This window comes from Heterodontus francisci, chromosome 1 (genome assembly GCF_036365525.1).
Source record: "Heterodontus francisci isolate sHetFra1 chromosome 1, sHetFra1.hap1, whole genome shotgun sequence".
NCBI classification, from domain to species: Eukaryota; Metazoa; Chordata; class Chondrichthyes; order Heterodontiformes; family Heterodontidae; genus Heterodontus; species Heterodontus francisci.
Window position 1 is genome coordinate 99,582,534 of NC_090371.1, and position 13,052 is coordinate 99,595,585.

Genomic DNA, 13,052 nt, shown 5'->3' on the forward strand with positions numbered 1-13,052 from the left:
ATAACTATGTTTAAAAAAAATTGGAAAGAGCTGGACTCATTTTAAATAAATGAATTACAATTTGCTGAATATATACTAGCACAGTCAGCATTTATAATTTAACATTTTGGATTTATACTTTTCATCAAAACTAAAGATAATCAAATATTTTAAGGGTAGAAAAAAAAGAGGAAAGGGGATGAAAACAACAGATATCCAGTCAGATAGGAAGTTAATGGACTGAATGATCAGCAAACTGCTCAATAGAAAACTATTACAAAAGGTGAGCTAATGGAAAGACATAAAACAATGTGCAAATAGTTAAGGGGTGAAAAAACATGGAAAGGTCCACACAAACAAAGGTGAGACATTTGGGGATATTGGTGGGGGGAATGACTTGCAAGTGTAGGAGGTCTGAAGTGAAAGCAGAAAATGCTAGCAAAACACAGGATGAAAGCAACCCAAAACTACAGGTACAAACTCTTCTAATAACTGTTCTGATGAAAAATCTGCACCTGAAATATTTAAACTGCCTCCTCTTCCCAGACACTGAAAGATGCCACCAGTACCCGTTACTGTAAAGAAAATGTGGTGGTGGGGGGGTATAGTTAAAGGCTGAAGTTGCTAATTTGGTGTTCCCACCCCCAAAGGGTGTGAGTACATACAGAGTAGGTAGCAAAAAATGAGAAACTTTTATGGGGCTTCTGCTGAGCTGCATTGGAACAATATTGGGAGGGAAAAGACTGAAGTTAGAATTGTAGTGGAAGAGCCAGTTAAAGTGGCAAGCCACCAGGAGGTCAGGGTCGCACTTATGCATTGGCGGAAGGTGTTCAGTGAAGCTGTCTTCTATCCTGCGTTCTGCTTTGCTATTCCAGAGGAGGCTGCATTGTTGGCAGCATATATGTGTAATTGTAAAATGGAAATAGTGTTTGGACTTGAAGAGAAATGGACTAGAGTTGCATGGGAAGATGGAGGAATGGATTAGAGTTGCATGGGAAGATGGGCATGACAGCTGGAAATATGGGTGATACAAGGGTGACTAAGGATATCCTGGAGGAGAAGACATCTTTGATAGGATCATGTTGTATTTGGCAGAAGGTGCTCTGGTGAATAGAGGCTTGTGAGATGGAAGATGATGGTGAGGGATTCTTTTGTGAGTGGAGGGAGAGGGGTGAGAACTGGAAAATGAGCTGGATCTGGTCAAGGTTCCTGTCGATTTACCTCTGCTCAAGATGGAGAAAGCTTTTTCAATAGCTCTTGTGGAAAGTAGAGTTATCAGAGTAAATGCAGCAGAGATTGGTTTTAAACCAAACGTTGAGGTATTGCATGCTTTTAGAAATGGGAATTAACTTTGTGATTTTGTTTCTTAAAAGGTGGAGAGTCTGTTTCAGAAATACCACAGTAGACGCAGTTCACGTATCAAAGCTCCATCACGCAACACCATACAAAAATTTGTTTCTCGTATGTCAAACTCGCACACATCTGCTTCATCCAGTACCTCTTCATCCAGTGCAGAACATAGGTAGGTATTCTGTAATGATTAAACTTTCTTAAAAAGAGACTGCTGGGAATTGGGGGAGTGGGGGATAGATCCAGGGAACTAGAAACAATTTAGTCTAATCAGACAGAAAGATCTGCATTTATAGTGCCTTTCACAATCTTGGGATGTCCCAAAGCAGTTTAGTCAATTAAGTGCTTTTGTAATGTACAATTACTGCTGTAACGTAGGAAATGCGGCAGCCAATGTCCCACACACAGCAATGTGATAATGACCGCAATTTTTTTTTTAGTGATTATTAAGGAATAACTGCGTGGGTTTCCTCCCACAGCCAAAGACTTGCAGGTTGATAGGTAAATTGGCCATTGTAAATTGCCCCTAGTGTAGGTAGATGATAGGAGAATGGTGGGGATGTGGTAGGGAATATGGGATTAATGTAGGATTAGAATAAATGGGTGGTTGTTGGTCGGCACAGACTCAGTGGACCGAAGGGCCTGTTTCAGTGCTGTATTTCGAAATAAATAAATAAACTGTCGGCTAGGGCACAGGGAGAGCCCTCCTCTTATTCAAAAATAATGCCATGGATCTTTTACTGCCACCTGAGAGGGCAGATGGTGCCTCTGTTTGACGTCTCATCAGAAAGGCGGCACCTCTGACAGTGCAGTACTACACTGGAATTTCAGCCTACGTTTTGTACTCAAGTTCCTAGTGTGGGACTGGAGCCCAAAACAGAGTGCTACTACTGAGGCACAGCTGACAGTAATAGGAAACATTCTTGAGTCAAGTACAAAAGTAGTGAAGCATTTAGAGAGATATAAACTAATTAGTAAGAAACAGCATGGAATCACAAAAGGGAAGTCATGCCAGAAAAATTCAGTAGAAATTTTTAATGAAGTAACAAAATAGTTAGGTAACAGTGAAATGTATAGTCTGCTTGAATTTTAGTAAGACTTTTGATAAAGTACTTAATATATAACTCTCATGAAAATCAGAAGACATAGTATTGATAGCAGCTTATTTGAATGAATTGAATTGTGGCTGGACAATAGAAGGTGGAGAGTTTGTACGACTGGGAAGTGACAGTCACACAGGATTTTGCATTGGGATCAGTATTCTTCAACGAATCCATAAATGATGGTTCATTTCAAAGTTTGTGAACACCAAAAAAAACCCCAAGAATGGTTAATATGCTGGAAAATTAGGGCAAGCTGCAGAAGGATTTGGACTGTTTGGAAAGCATTAGGATTTGGGGTAACAGGCAGGTATTATACGCTTAATAAGGAAATGCTGAAGGAATCTGGGAGTTACAGCAGATAGTTTCATGAAGCCGATGTTGAATTGATAAAAGGAATAAGACTATAGAGGATGTAACCTTTCTAATGAAAGGTCGCAGACCTGAAACATTAACTCTGCTTCTCTCTCCACAGATGCTACCTGACCTGCTGAGTATTTCCAGCACTTTCTGTTTTTATTTAAGACTATAGAGGATGTAATCCTGCCATTAAGTAAAGCATTAATCAGTTCTTGGAAATAAAAGCAGAAACCCATAATCCTGATATAAGCTAAGTTCTTTTTTTTAAAAAAAATGCAGTATCCAAATAAGCCCCACCATCTGAGGAGAAAGAAAAATGAAGAGTAGCTCATGGAATCTAATCTTTGTATGCGTGCCATACCTCTCCATACCTTCAATCTAGAATAGAGAAGATTGCGAGGCAATTTTATATAAGTTTTGAAAATTATAAAGGGTTTGATAGGCTGGATAAGATTATTACTAAGAAATCCAGTGAGAAATTCAGGAGAAGCTTCTTGGAGTGGTGAGAATGTGAAATCTGCTACTACATGGATTGGTTGAGGCAAATAGCATGGATGCATTTCGGGGGAAGTGAGATAAGTACATAAAGGAATAGAAGGATATTCTGATAGGGTGAGGGGGGGGGACCTGTGGAAGATTAATACTGGACAGACCTATTGGACTGAATGGCTTGTTTCTGTGCTCTAAATGTAATCTGATTACAAGTGTGCATTTGGGGGTAACAAAATGTCTTCAAACGGGTGTTCGTTGAATCTGTGTTCCTGAACTTCATCTTTTGGTGATGGGCTATATTTGGAAGATCATTTTTTATTTATTTTTTTATTTAGAGATACAGCACTGAAACAGGCCCTTCAGCCCACCGAGTCTGTGCCGACCAACAACCACCCATTTATACTAATCCTACATTAATCCCATATTCTCTACCACATCCCCACAATTCTCTTACCACCTACCTACACTAGGGGCAATTTACAATGGCCAATTTACCTATCAACCTGCAAGTCTTTGGAGGTGGGAGGAAACCGGAGCACCGGCGGAAACCCAGGCAGACGCAGGGAGAACTTGCAAACTCCGCACAGGCAGTACCCAGAATCGAACCTGGGTCCCTGGAGCTGTGAGGCTGCGGTGCTTGCACTCTGCATCCACAAACTCTACCTTATATTATGAATGAGAAACCTGGTTCAGTGATAATATAGATTGGATGAATGTAGAGAGAGGAAAGACAAATTGGGAGGGTGTATCGCCTTTTATGTGGAAGAGAATCTAATTGCAACAGGGATGGACCCATGACCTGTGTGGAAACCTTATGAATAGGGATGAGGCATGAGGGAAAGGAAATTAACTGTGCATGTCTGCCTTAGACCCCAGATCAGGAGAGAGAAACATCTAGATGAATATAATATGTTAAGAGGGAATCTGTTTCTATTAATGCAAAGGAGGTCTTGTCTGCAAAAAAAAATTGCAATTTTTGAGGAAATGACTGACTTTGACTGGAAATTCTGTAGATGTGATGGATTTCAGCCAAGCTTTTGACTGTCATAAAAGTGATTTGTCCTAAGTTAGGCGGGCGTAGAATAGGAGTGGATTGAAAATTGATTTAAACCAGAGAAAGCAAAGAGTGGTTATGAATCGTTCTGCATTATCTGTTCACCAGCAGGATGACAAGGATCAGTGCCATTGCTGCTTATAAATGATTTGAAGCTGGGGAAGAACAAAACTGTCCAAGTTTTACAGATATTGCCAAATTTGAGGGCAGAGGCAAATGCACAATAGGGAGCCATCATATGAAATATAAAGGATAGTTGTGGCTATAACAGATCTGGCTCAAAGAAAGGCCGGACTGGGTGTTAAATATTCCTGGATACAAGGTGTTCAGGAAAGATGGGAAAGGGCAAAAAGGGGGAGGGGTGGCAGTATTGATTAAGGAAAGCATTGCAGTGTTGGAGAAAAAGTATGTCCCAGTGGGTTCAAGGACCGAATCAATTTGGCTAGAGCTAAGGAACAAAAAGGTGCAGTTATATTGCTTGCTATTGTCTATAGGCCACTAGCTAGTGGGAGGGATGTGGAGGAACAAATTTGCAAGGAAATTAGAGGTGCAAAAACTACAGAACATAGAACAGTATAGCACAGTACAGGCCCTTCGGCCCACGATGTTGTGCCGAACCTTTAACCTACTCTAAGATCAAACTACCTACCTACCCTTCATTCTACTATCATCCATGTACCTATCCAAGAGTTGCTTAAATGTCCCTAATGTATCTGCTTCTACTATCACCGCTGGCAGCGCATTCCACGCACCCACCACACTCTGTGTAAAGAACCTACCTCTGACATCTCCCCGAAACCTTCCTCCAATCACCCTAAAATTATGCCCCTTGGTGATAGCCCTTTCCGCCCTGGGAAAAAGTCTCTGGCTATCCACTCTATCTATGCCTCTCATCATCTTGTACCCCTCTATCAAGTCACCTCTCATCCTCCTTCGCACCAATGAGAAAAGCCCCAGCTCCCTCAATCTATCTTCGTAAGACATGCCCTCCAGTCCAGGCAGCATCCTGGTAAATCTCCTCTCCACCCTCTAAAGCTTCCACATCCTTCCTATAATGAGGCAACCAGAACTGAACACAATATTCCAAGTGTGGTCTAACCAGGGCTTTATAGAGCTGCAGCATAACCTCGCGGCTCTTAAACTCAATCCCCCTGTTAATGAAAGCCAACACACCATACGCCTTCTTAACAACCCTATCAACTTGGGTGGCAACTTTGAGCGATCTATGGACATGGACCCCAAGATCCCTCTGTTCCTCCACACTACCAAGAATCCTGTCTTTTAGCCTGTATTCTGCATTCAAATTCGACCTTCCAAAATGAATCACTTCACATTTTTCCAGGTTGAACTCCATCTGCCACTTCTCAGCCCAGCTCTGCATCCTGTCAATGTCCCGTTGCAACCTACAACAGCCTTCCACACTATCCACAACTCCAGCAATCTTGGTGTCATCGGCAAACTTGCTAACCCAGCCTTCCACTTCCTCATCCAAGTCATTTATAAAAATCACAAAGAACAGAGGTCCCAGAACAGATCCCTGCGGAACACCACTAGTCACCAAGCTCCATGCTGAATACTTTCCATCTACTACCACCCTCTGTCTTCTATGGGCCAGCCAATTTTGTATCCAGACAGCCAACTTTCCCTTTATCCCATGCCTCCTTACTTTCTGAATGAGCCTACCATGGGGAACCTTATCAAACGCCTAGGTAAAATCCATAAACACCACATCCACTGCTCTTCCTTCATCAATGTGTTTTGTCACATCTTCAAAGAATTCAATAAGGCTTGTGAGGCATGACCTGCCCCCCTCAAAGCCATGCTGACTGTCTCTGATCAAGCCATGCTTTTCCAAATAATCATAAATCCTGTCTCTCAGAATCCTCTCCAATAATTTGCCCACTACTGACGTAAGACTGACTGGTCTATAATTCCCAGGGTTATCCCTATTCCCTTTCTTGAACAAGGGAATAACATTTGCCACCCTCCAATCATCTGGTACTCCAGTGGACAGTGAGGATGCAAAGATCATCGCCAAAGGCGCGGCAATCTCTTCCCTCGCTTCCCGTAATATCCTTGGGTATATCCCGTCTGGCCCTGGGGACTTATCTGTCCTCATATCATTCAAAATTTCCAGCACATCCTCCCTCTTAACCTCAACCTGTTCCAGCTGTTTCACGCTGTCCTCAGAAACGACCAGGTCCCTCTCTCTAGTGAATACTGAAGCAAAGTATTCATTTAGGACCTCCCCTACCTCCTCCGACTCCAGGCACAAGTTCCCTCCACTATCCCTGATCGGCCCTACCCTCACTCTGGTCCTCCTCTTGTCCCTCACATAAGTGTAGAACGCCTTGGGATTTTCCTCAATCCTACCCGCCAAGACTTTTTCATGTCCCCTTCTAGCTCTCCTAAGTCCATTCTTCAGTTCCTTCCTGGCTACCTTGTAACCCTCTAGAGCCCTGTCTGATCCTTGCTTCCTCAACATTAAGTAAGCTTCCTTCTTCCTCTTCACTAGCTGTTCCACATCTCTTATCATCCAAGGTTCCTTCACGCTACCATCCCTTCCTTGCCTCATCGGGATAAACCTATCCAGCAGTCGCAGCAAGTGCTCCCTAAACAACCTCCACATTTCTGTCGTGCATTTCCCTGAGAACATCTGTTCCCAATTTATGCTCCCCAGTTCCTGCCTAATAGCATTGTAATTCCCCCTCCCCCAATTAAATATTTTCCCATCCCGTCTGCTCCTGTCCCTCTCCACGACAATAGTAAAGGTCAGGGAGTTGTGATCACTATCACTGAAATGCTCTCCCACCGAGAGATCTGCCACCTGGCCTGGTTCGTTGCCAAGCACCAAGTCCAACATAGCCTCCCCTCTAGTCGGCCTATCTACATATTGAGTCAGGAAACCTTCCTGGACACACCTGACAAAAACTGCTCCATCCAAACTATTTGCACTAAGGAGGTCTCATCAATATTAGGGAAGTTGAAGTCACCCATGACAACAACCCTGTTACTTCTGCACCTTTCCAAAATCTGCCTCCCAATCTGTTCTTCTGTGTCTCTGTTGCTACTGGGGGGTCTATAGAAAACTTCCAACAAAGTGACTGCTCCTTTCCTGTTTCTGACTTCCACCCATAATGACTCAGTAGACAAACCCTCCTCGATGACCTCCCTTTCTGCAGCTGTGATACTATCCCTGATTAGCAATGCCACTCCCCCACCTCTTTTCCCTCCCTCCCTATTCCTTTTGAAACATCTAAACCCCGGAACATCCAACATCCATTCCTGCCCCTGTGATATCCAAGTCTCCGTAATGGCCACAACATCGTAGCTCCAAGTACTGATCCATGCTCTAAGTTCATCACCGTTATTCCTGACACTTCTTGCGTTAAAATAGACACACTTCAACCCATCATACTGGCTGCAACTTTGCCCTGTCAATCGTTTAACAGTCACAGACTCTGTGCACTCTGTATCTGCCTGTTCAACAGCTACCTCATCCACTGATCCGTAGCTCCGGTTCCCATCCCCCTGCCAAACTAGTTTAAACCCTCCCGAAGAACTCTAGCAAACCTCCCGCCCAGGATATTGGTGCCCCTCCAGTTCAGATGCAACCCGTCCCTCTTGTACAGGTCCCACCTTCCCCAGAAGGTATCTCAATGATCCACATATCTGAAGCCCTCCCTCCTACACCAGCTCTGTAGCCACATGTTCAGCTGCACTCGCTCCCTATTTCTAGCCTCACTAGCACGTGGCACCGGTAGCAATCCTGAGATTACTACTCTGCTCGTCCTGCCTTTTAGCTTCCAACCTAACTCCCTATATTCGCTTTTCAGGTCCTCATCCCTTTTCCTAGCTATGTCATTGGTACCGATGTGTACCTTGACCTCTGGCTGCTCCCCCTCCCCCTTAAGAATACTGTCGTCTCGATCCGAGACATCCCTGACCCTGGCACCCGGGAGGCAACATACCATCCAGGAGTCTCGTTCGCGACCACAGAATCTCCTGTTTGTTCCTCTAACCATTGAATCTCCTATAGGGTAATTATAATGGGGGACTTAAATTATTCAAACATAGACTGGGACAGTAGTAATGTAAAGGGCAGTGAGGGGCAAGAGTTCCTAGTGTGTTCAGGAAAATTTGCTGCAGCAATATGTTGCTTGTCCAACGAGAAAGGAGGCATTCCTAGACCTGGTTCTTGGGAATGAGGTGGGCTAAGTGTATCAAGTATCAATAGGAGAGCACTTAGGGATAATGATCATTGTGTCATAAAGTTTAGGCTGGCTATAAAAAAGGATAAAGAACAATCCAGAGTAAGAATAATTAACTGAGGGAAACCAACTTCAGTGGGGTAAGAATGGAGCTGGGGCGAATAAATTGAAGTCAAAAGTTGGCAGGAAGAACAGTAGCTGAACAATGGGCTACCTTCAAAGATGAGATAGTTTGGGCACAGTCCAGGTATGTTCCCTCGAAGGGGATAAGTAGGGCAAACAAATCCAGAGCTCTCTGGATGACAAAAGAGGTAGAGATTAAGATGAAGAAAAAGTGTGCTTATAACAGATGCCGGATAGAAAATACTGTTGAGTAAAGACTGGCTACCCAACTAGACCCAGCTACATGTGCATGTTCCGGGAGTCGGGTCGAAATTCCAAGTCCAGCATTCGGGCTCGGGTCAAAATTCCAAGTCCAGCATTCGGGCTCGGGTCAGACGCGGCTGGACACTGCTTCCGGGATGTCATGGGATCAGGCTTACCCATGATTCCCCACAACTCCAGCTGCAGGAATAGCCTGCTGCCGGAACGGATGAAGGAGATTCATGTCGGGTCAGGTGCGTAAAGAAATTAAAGGGCTCGGGTCAGGTTCGGGTTGGCTGTGGTCGGGTTGGGCCCGGTAGTGGTCGGGTTGGGCCCAGTAAAGGCCGGCTACCCGACCCGGACCCAACGGCATGTGTCGGGTTCGGCTCGGGCCGGGCTGGATACACATGTTAAGTGCTCTGCCAGTAAGTATTGAAATTAAAAAACTTACCTTAGCTGGGAGTCTGGGACGAAACTGAGTCTGTGCAGTGAGCGAGTGATGTCACTATTATCTAATCACGCGTGCGCTGCAGCTTCCTGGAGGTTCAGAGTCGGGAGGTAAGTAAAGGGATGATCGGGTCGGACTCTGGTCTAGTCGGGCTCGGGGCAAAATTGGAGAGGCTCGGGTCCGCTGTGGACCGGTTGGGGTCGGGTTCTTTTTCCCGACCTGAGCAGGCCTTTAGGGCCCGGGGTGGGTTTTAAATTTATACCCGAGCCAGGCTTTACTGTTGAGAACTAGGCTGAATATAGAAAGTCTAGAGGGAAAGTGAAAAAGCAAATAAGAGAAGCAAAGAGAGAGAGCATGAAAAGAGACTAGCAGCTCACATTAAAGGGGATCCCAAATTTTTCTATAGACATATAAATAGTAAAAGGGTGGTAAAAGGAGTGGGGCCGATTAGGGATCAGAAAGGATGGAGGCAGAGGGCATAGCTGAGGTATTAAATGAATACTTTGCATCTGTCTTTACCAAGGAAGACGATGTAACCCAGGCAATGGTGAAAGAGGAGGAAATTCAGACACTAGAAGGGTTTAAAATTGATGAGTGAGTATTAGGTAGGCTGTCTGTACTTAAAGTGGACATAGCACCAGGACCGGATGTGATGCATCCAAAGATCCTGAGGGAAGTGAGGGTGGAAAAAATAATTTGGGTGAAAATAAATAGTCACGTGGACAAATGTAGGTTAATTAAGGAAAGCCAGCATGGATATTTTAGGGGAAAGTCATGTTTAACTTGTTTTCTGAGGAGGTAACAGAGAAGGATTGATGAGGGCAATGCTGTTACATGGACTTTCAAAAGGCGTTTGATACAGTGCCACACAATAGGCTTCTGGGGCTGGATTTTAAAGCCTCTCTGACGGCAGGAACTCTGGTTTGGGGGGGTGGTGGGGGGGGGGGGCAGACAATGAAGATAGCAATGGAGGAGGCCCGCCACCGACCCCAATGCGGGCAGGCCCTGTACCAATCTCTGTAGCGGCCATCCTGCCGTTCGGCGACAGGACCCGCATTAAAATATGTGAATGGCTACTTACCATGCAGGCCACAGCGATTCTGCCAGCAGGTTGGTATCTTTGTTCTGGAGGCTGGCCATGCTGCATCTTCAAATCCCCGTTCGGGGAAACAAGGCACGGCACCTGGGGGGAGGAGGTGATTTTCTCTGTGTGGGAGGTGGGGAGCGGGGCTAACAACGCTTTGGATTGGTCCGAGGTGGGGAGGGGTGCGGGTGGAGGTGATGGGAAGGGTAAAGGGCAGGAATGATGTGTAATCTCATTGCAGGGGTTGGAAAGTGCATGGAAAGGTTTTTATTCATTTTTATAATCTTTAACGTACATATGAACATATGAATTAGGAGCAGGAGTAGGCCACTCAGCCCCTCGAGCCTGCTCCGCTATTCAATAAGTTCATGGCTGAACTGATTACTCCACATTTCCACCTCCCCCACCCCCCCCCCCCCCCCCGATAACCTTCCACCCCCTTGCATATCAGGAATCTATCTACCTCTGCCTTAAATGTATTCAAAGATTCTGCTTCCACCATCTTTTGAGGAAGAGAATTCCAAAGACTCTCGACCCTCAGAGGAAAAAATTTCTCCTTTATCTGTCTTAAATGGGCGACCCCTTTATTTTTAAACAGTGACCCCTAGTTTGAGATTTTCCCACAAGGAGAAACATCCTTTCCACATCCACCCTGTCAAGACCCCTCAGGATCTTATATGTTTCAATCAAGTCGCCTCTTACTCTTCTAAATTCCAGTGGATACAAGCCTAGCCTGTCCAATCTTTCCTTGTAAGACAGTCTGTCCATTCCAGTTATCTGTACTGACTCCAGTGCATTTACATCCTTCCTTAAATAAGGAGACCAGCACCGTATACAGTACCCCACATGTGGTCTCATCAATGCCCTGTATAGCTGAAGCATAACCTCCTACTTTTTGTATTCAATTCCCCTCGCGATTAACGATAACATTCTATTAGCTTTCCTAATTGCGTGCTGTACCTGCATACTGACCTTCTGCAATTCATGCAGTAGGACACCCAGATCCCTCTGCATCTCAGCTATGCAATTTCTCACCTTTTCGATAATCTGCTTTTTTATTCTTCCTGCCAAAGTGGGCAATTTACCACTTTCCCACATTATATTCCATATGCCAGATCTTTGCCCACTCACTTAACCTATCTATATCCCTTTGTAGCCTCCCTTATGTCCTCTTCACAAGTTACTTTCCTACCTATCTTTGTGTCATCAGCAAATTTAGCAACCATACCTTCGGTCCCTTCATCTAAGTCATTTATATAAATTGTAAGAAGTTGAGGCCCCAGCACAGATCCCTGTGGCACACCACTCATTACATCTTGCCAACCAGAAAATGACCCATTTATGCCGACTGTTTCCTTTTAGCTAGCCAATCTTCTGTCCATGCCAATATGTTACCCCCTACACCATGAGCTTTTATTTTCTGCAATAACCTTTGATGTGACACCTTGTCAAATGCCTTCTGGAAATCTATGTACAATACATCCACCGGTTCCCCTTTATCCACAGCTCTTGTAACTCCCTCAAGGAACTCTAATAAATTGGTTAAACATGATTTCCCTTTCACAAAACCATGTTGATTCTGCCCGATTACCTTGAATTTTTCTAAATGCCCTGCGATACCATCTTTAATAATAGCTTCTAACATTTTTCCTATGACCAGATGTTAAGCTAACTGGCCTGTAGTTTCCTGCTTTCTGTCTCCCTCCCTTTTTGAATAAAGGAGTTACATTCACTATTTTCCAATCTAACGGAACCTTCCCCGAATCTAAGGAATTTTGAAAAATTAAAACTAATCCATCAACTATCTCACTAACCACTTCTTTTAACACCCTAGGATGAAGTACATCAGGACCCGGGGACTTGTCAGTCCGCACCTCCAACAATTTGTTCAGTACCACTTCCCTGGTGATTGTAATTTTCTTGAGTTCATCCCTCCCATTTCCTGATTTACGACTAATACTGGGATGTTACTTGTATCCTCAATAGTGAAGGCCGATGCAAAGTATCTGTTCAGTTCATCTGCCATCTCCTTATTATCCATTATTAATACCCCAGACTCACTTTTTATAGGACCAATGCACACTTTAACTTTTTTCTTTTTTAAATACCTATAGAAACTCTTACTATCTGTCTTTATATTTTTGCTAATTTTCTCTCATACTCTAATTTTACCTTCCTTATTAATCTTTTAATCCTCCTTTGCTGTTTTTTATATTCTGTCCAATCTTCTGACCTGCCTCCCATCTTTGTGCAATTAAATGCTTTTTCTTCAAGTTTGATACTCGTTGAAATGTCTCTATTCTGTGTATTCTGAAATTTCTCCTTAAATGTCTGCCACTGCATCTCCATTGACCTATCCCTTAACCTGATTTGCCAGTTCACGTTAGCTAGCTCTGTTTTCATGCCCTCATAATTGCTCCTCTTTAAGTTTAAAATACTAGGCTTGGACCCACTCTTCTCTCCCTCAAACTGAATGTAAAATTCAATCATATTATGATCGCTGCTACTAGGGTTGCCTTAACTATGAGGTCATTAATTATTCCTATCTCATTGCACAATACCAGGTCTAGTGTAGACTGCTCTCTAGCTCCAGAATGTATTGTTCCAAGAA

General features: G+C 44.0%; 1 protein-coding gene across 3 annotated transcripts in view; it reads left to right on the forward strand.

Annotated features, from left to right (window-relative positions):
* Positions 1-13,052, forward strand: part of map3k1 (mitogen-activated protein kinase kinase kinase 1, E3 ubiquitin protein ligase) — a 158,934-nt gene that overhangs the window by 80,867 nt on the left and 65,015 nt on the right. For all 3 annotated transcript variants that reach the window (XM_068033488.1, XM_068033478.1, XM_068033497.1), the window contains exon 6: positions 1,353-1,501. In XM_068033488.1, coding sequence (XP_067889589.1) covers positions 1,353-1,501 — 149 coding nt within the window. The remainder of the gene's footprint in view (positions 1-1,352; positions 1,502-13,052) is intronic.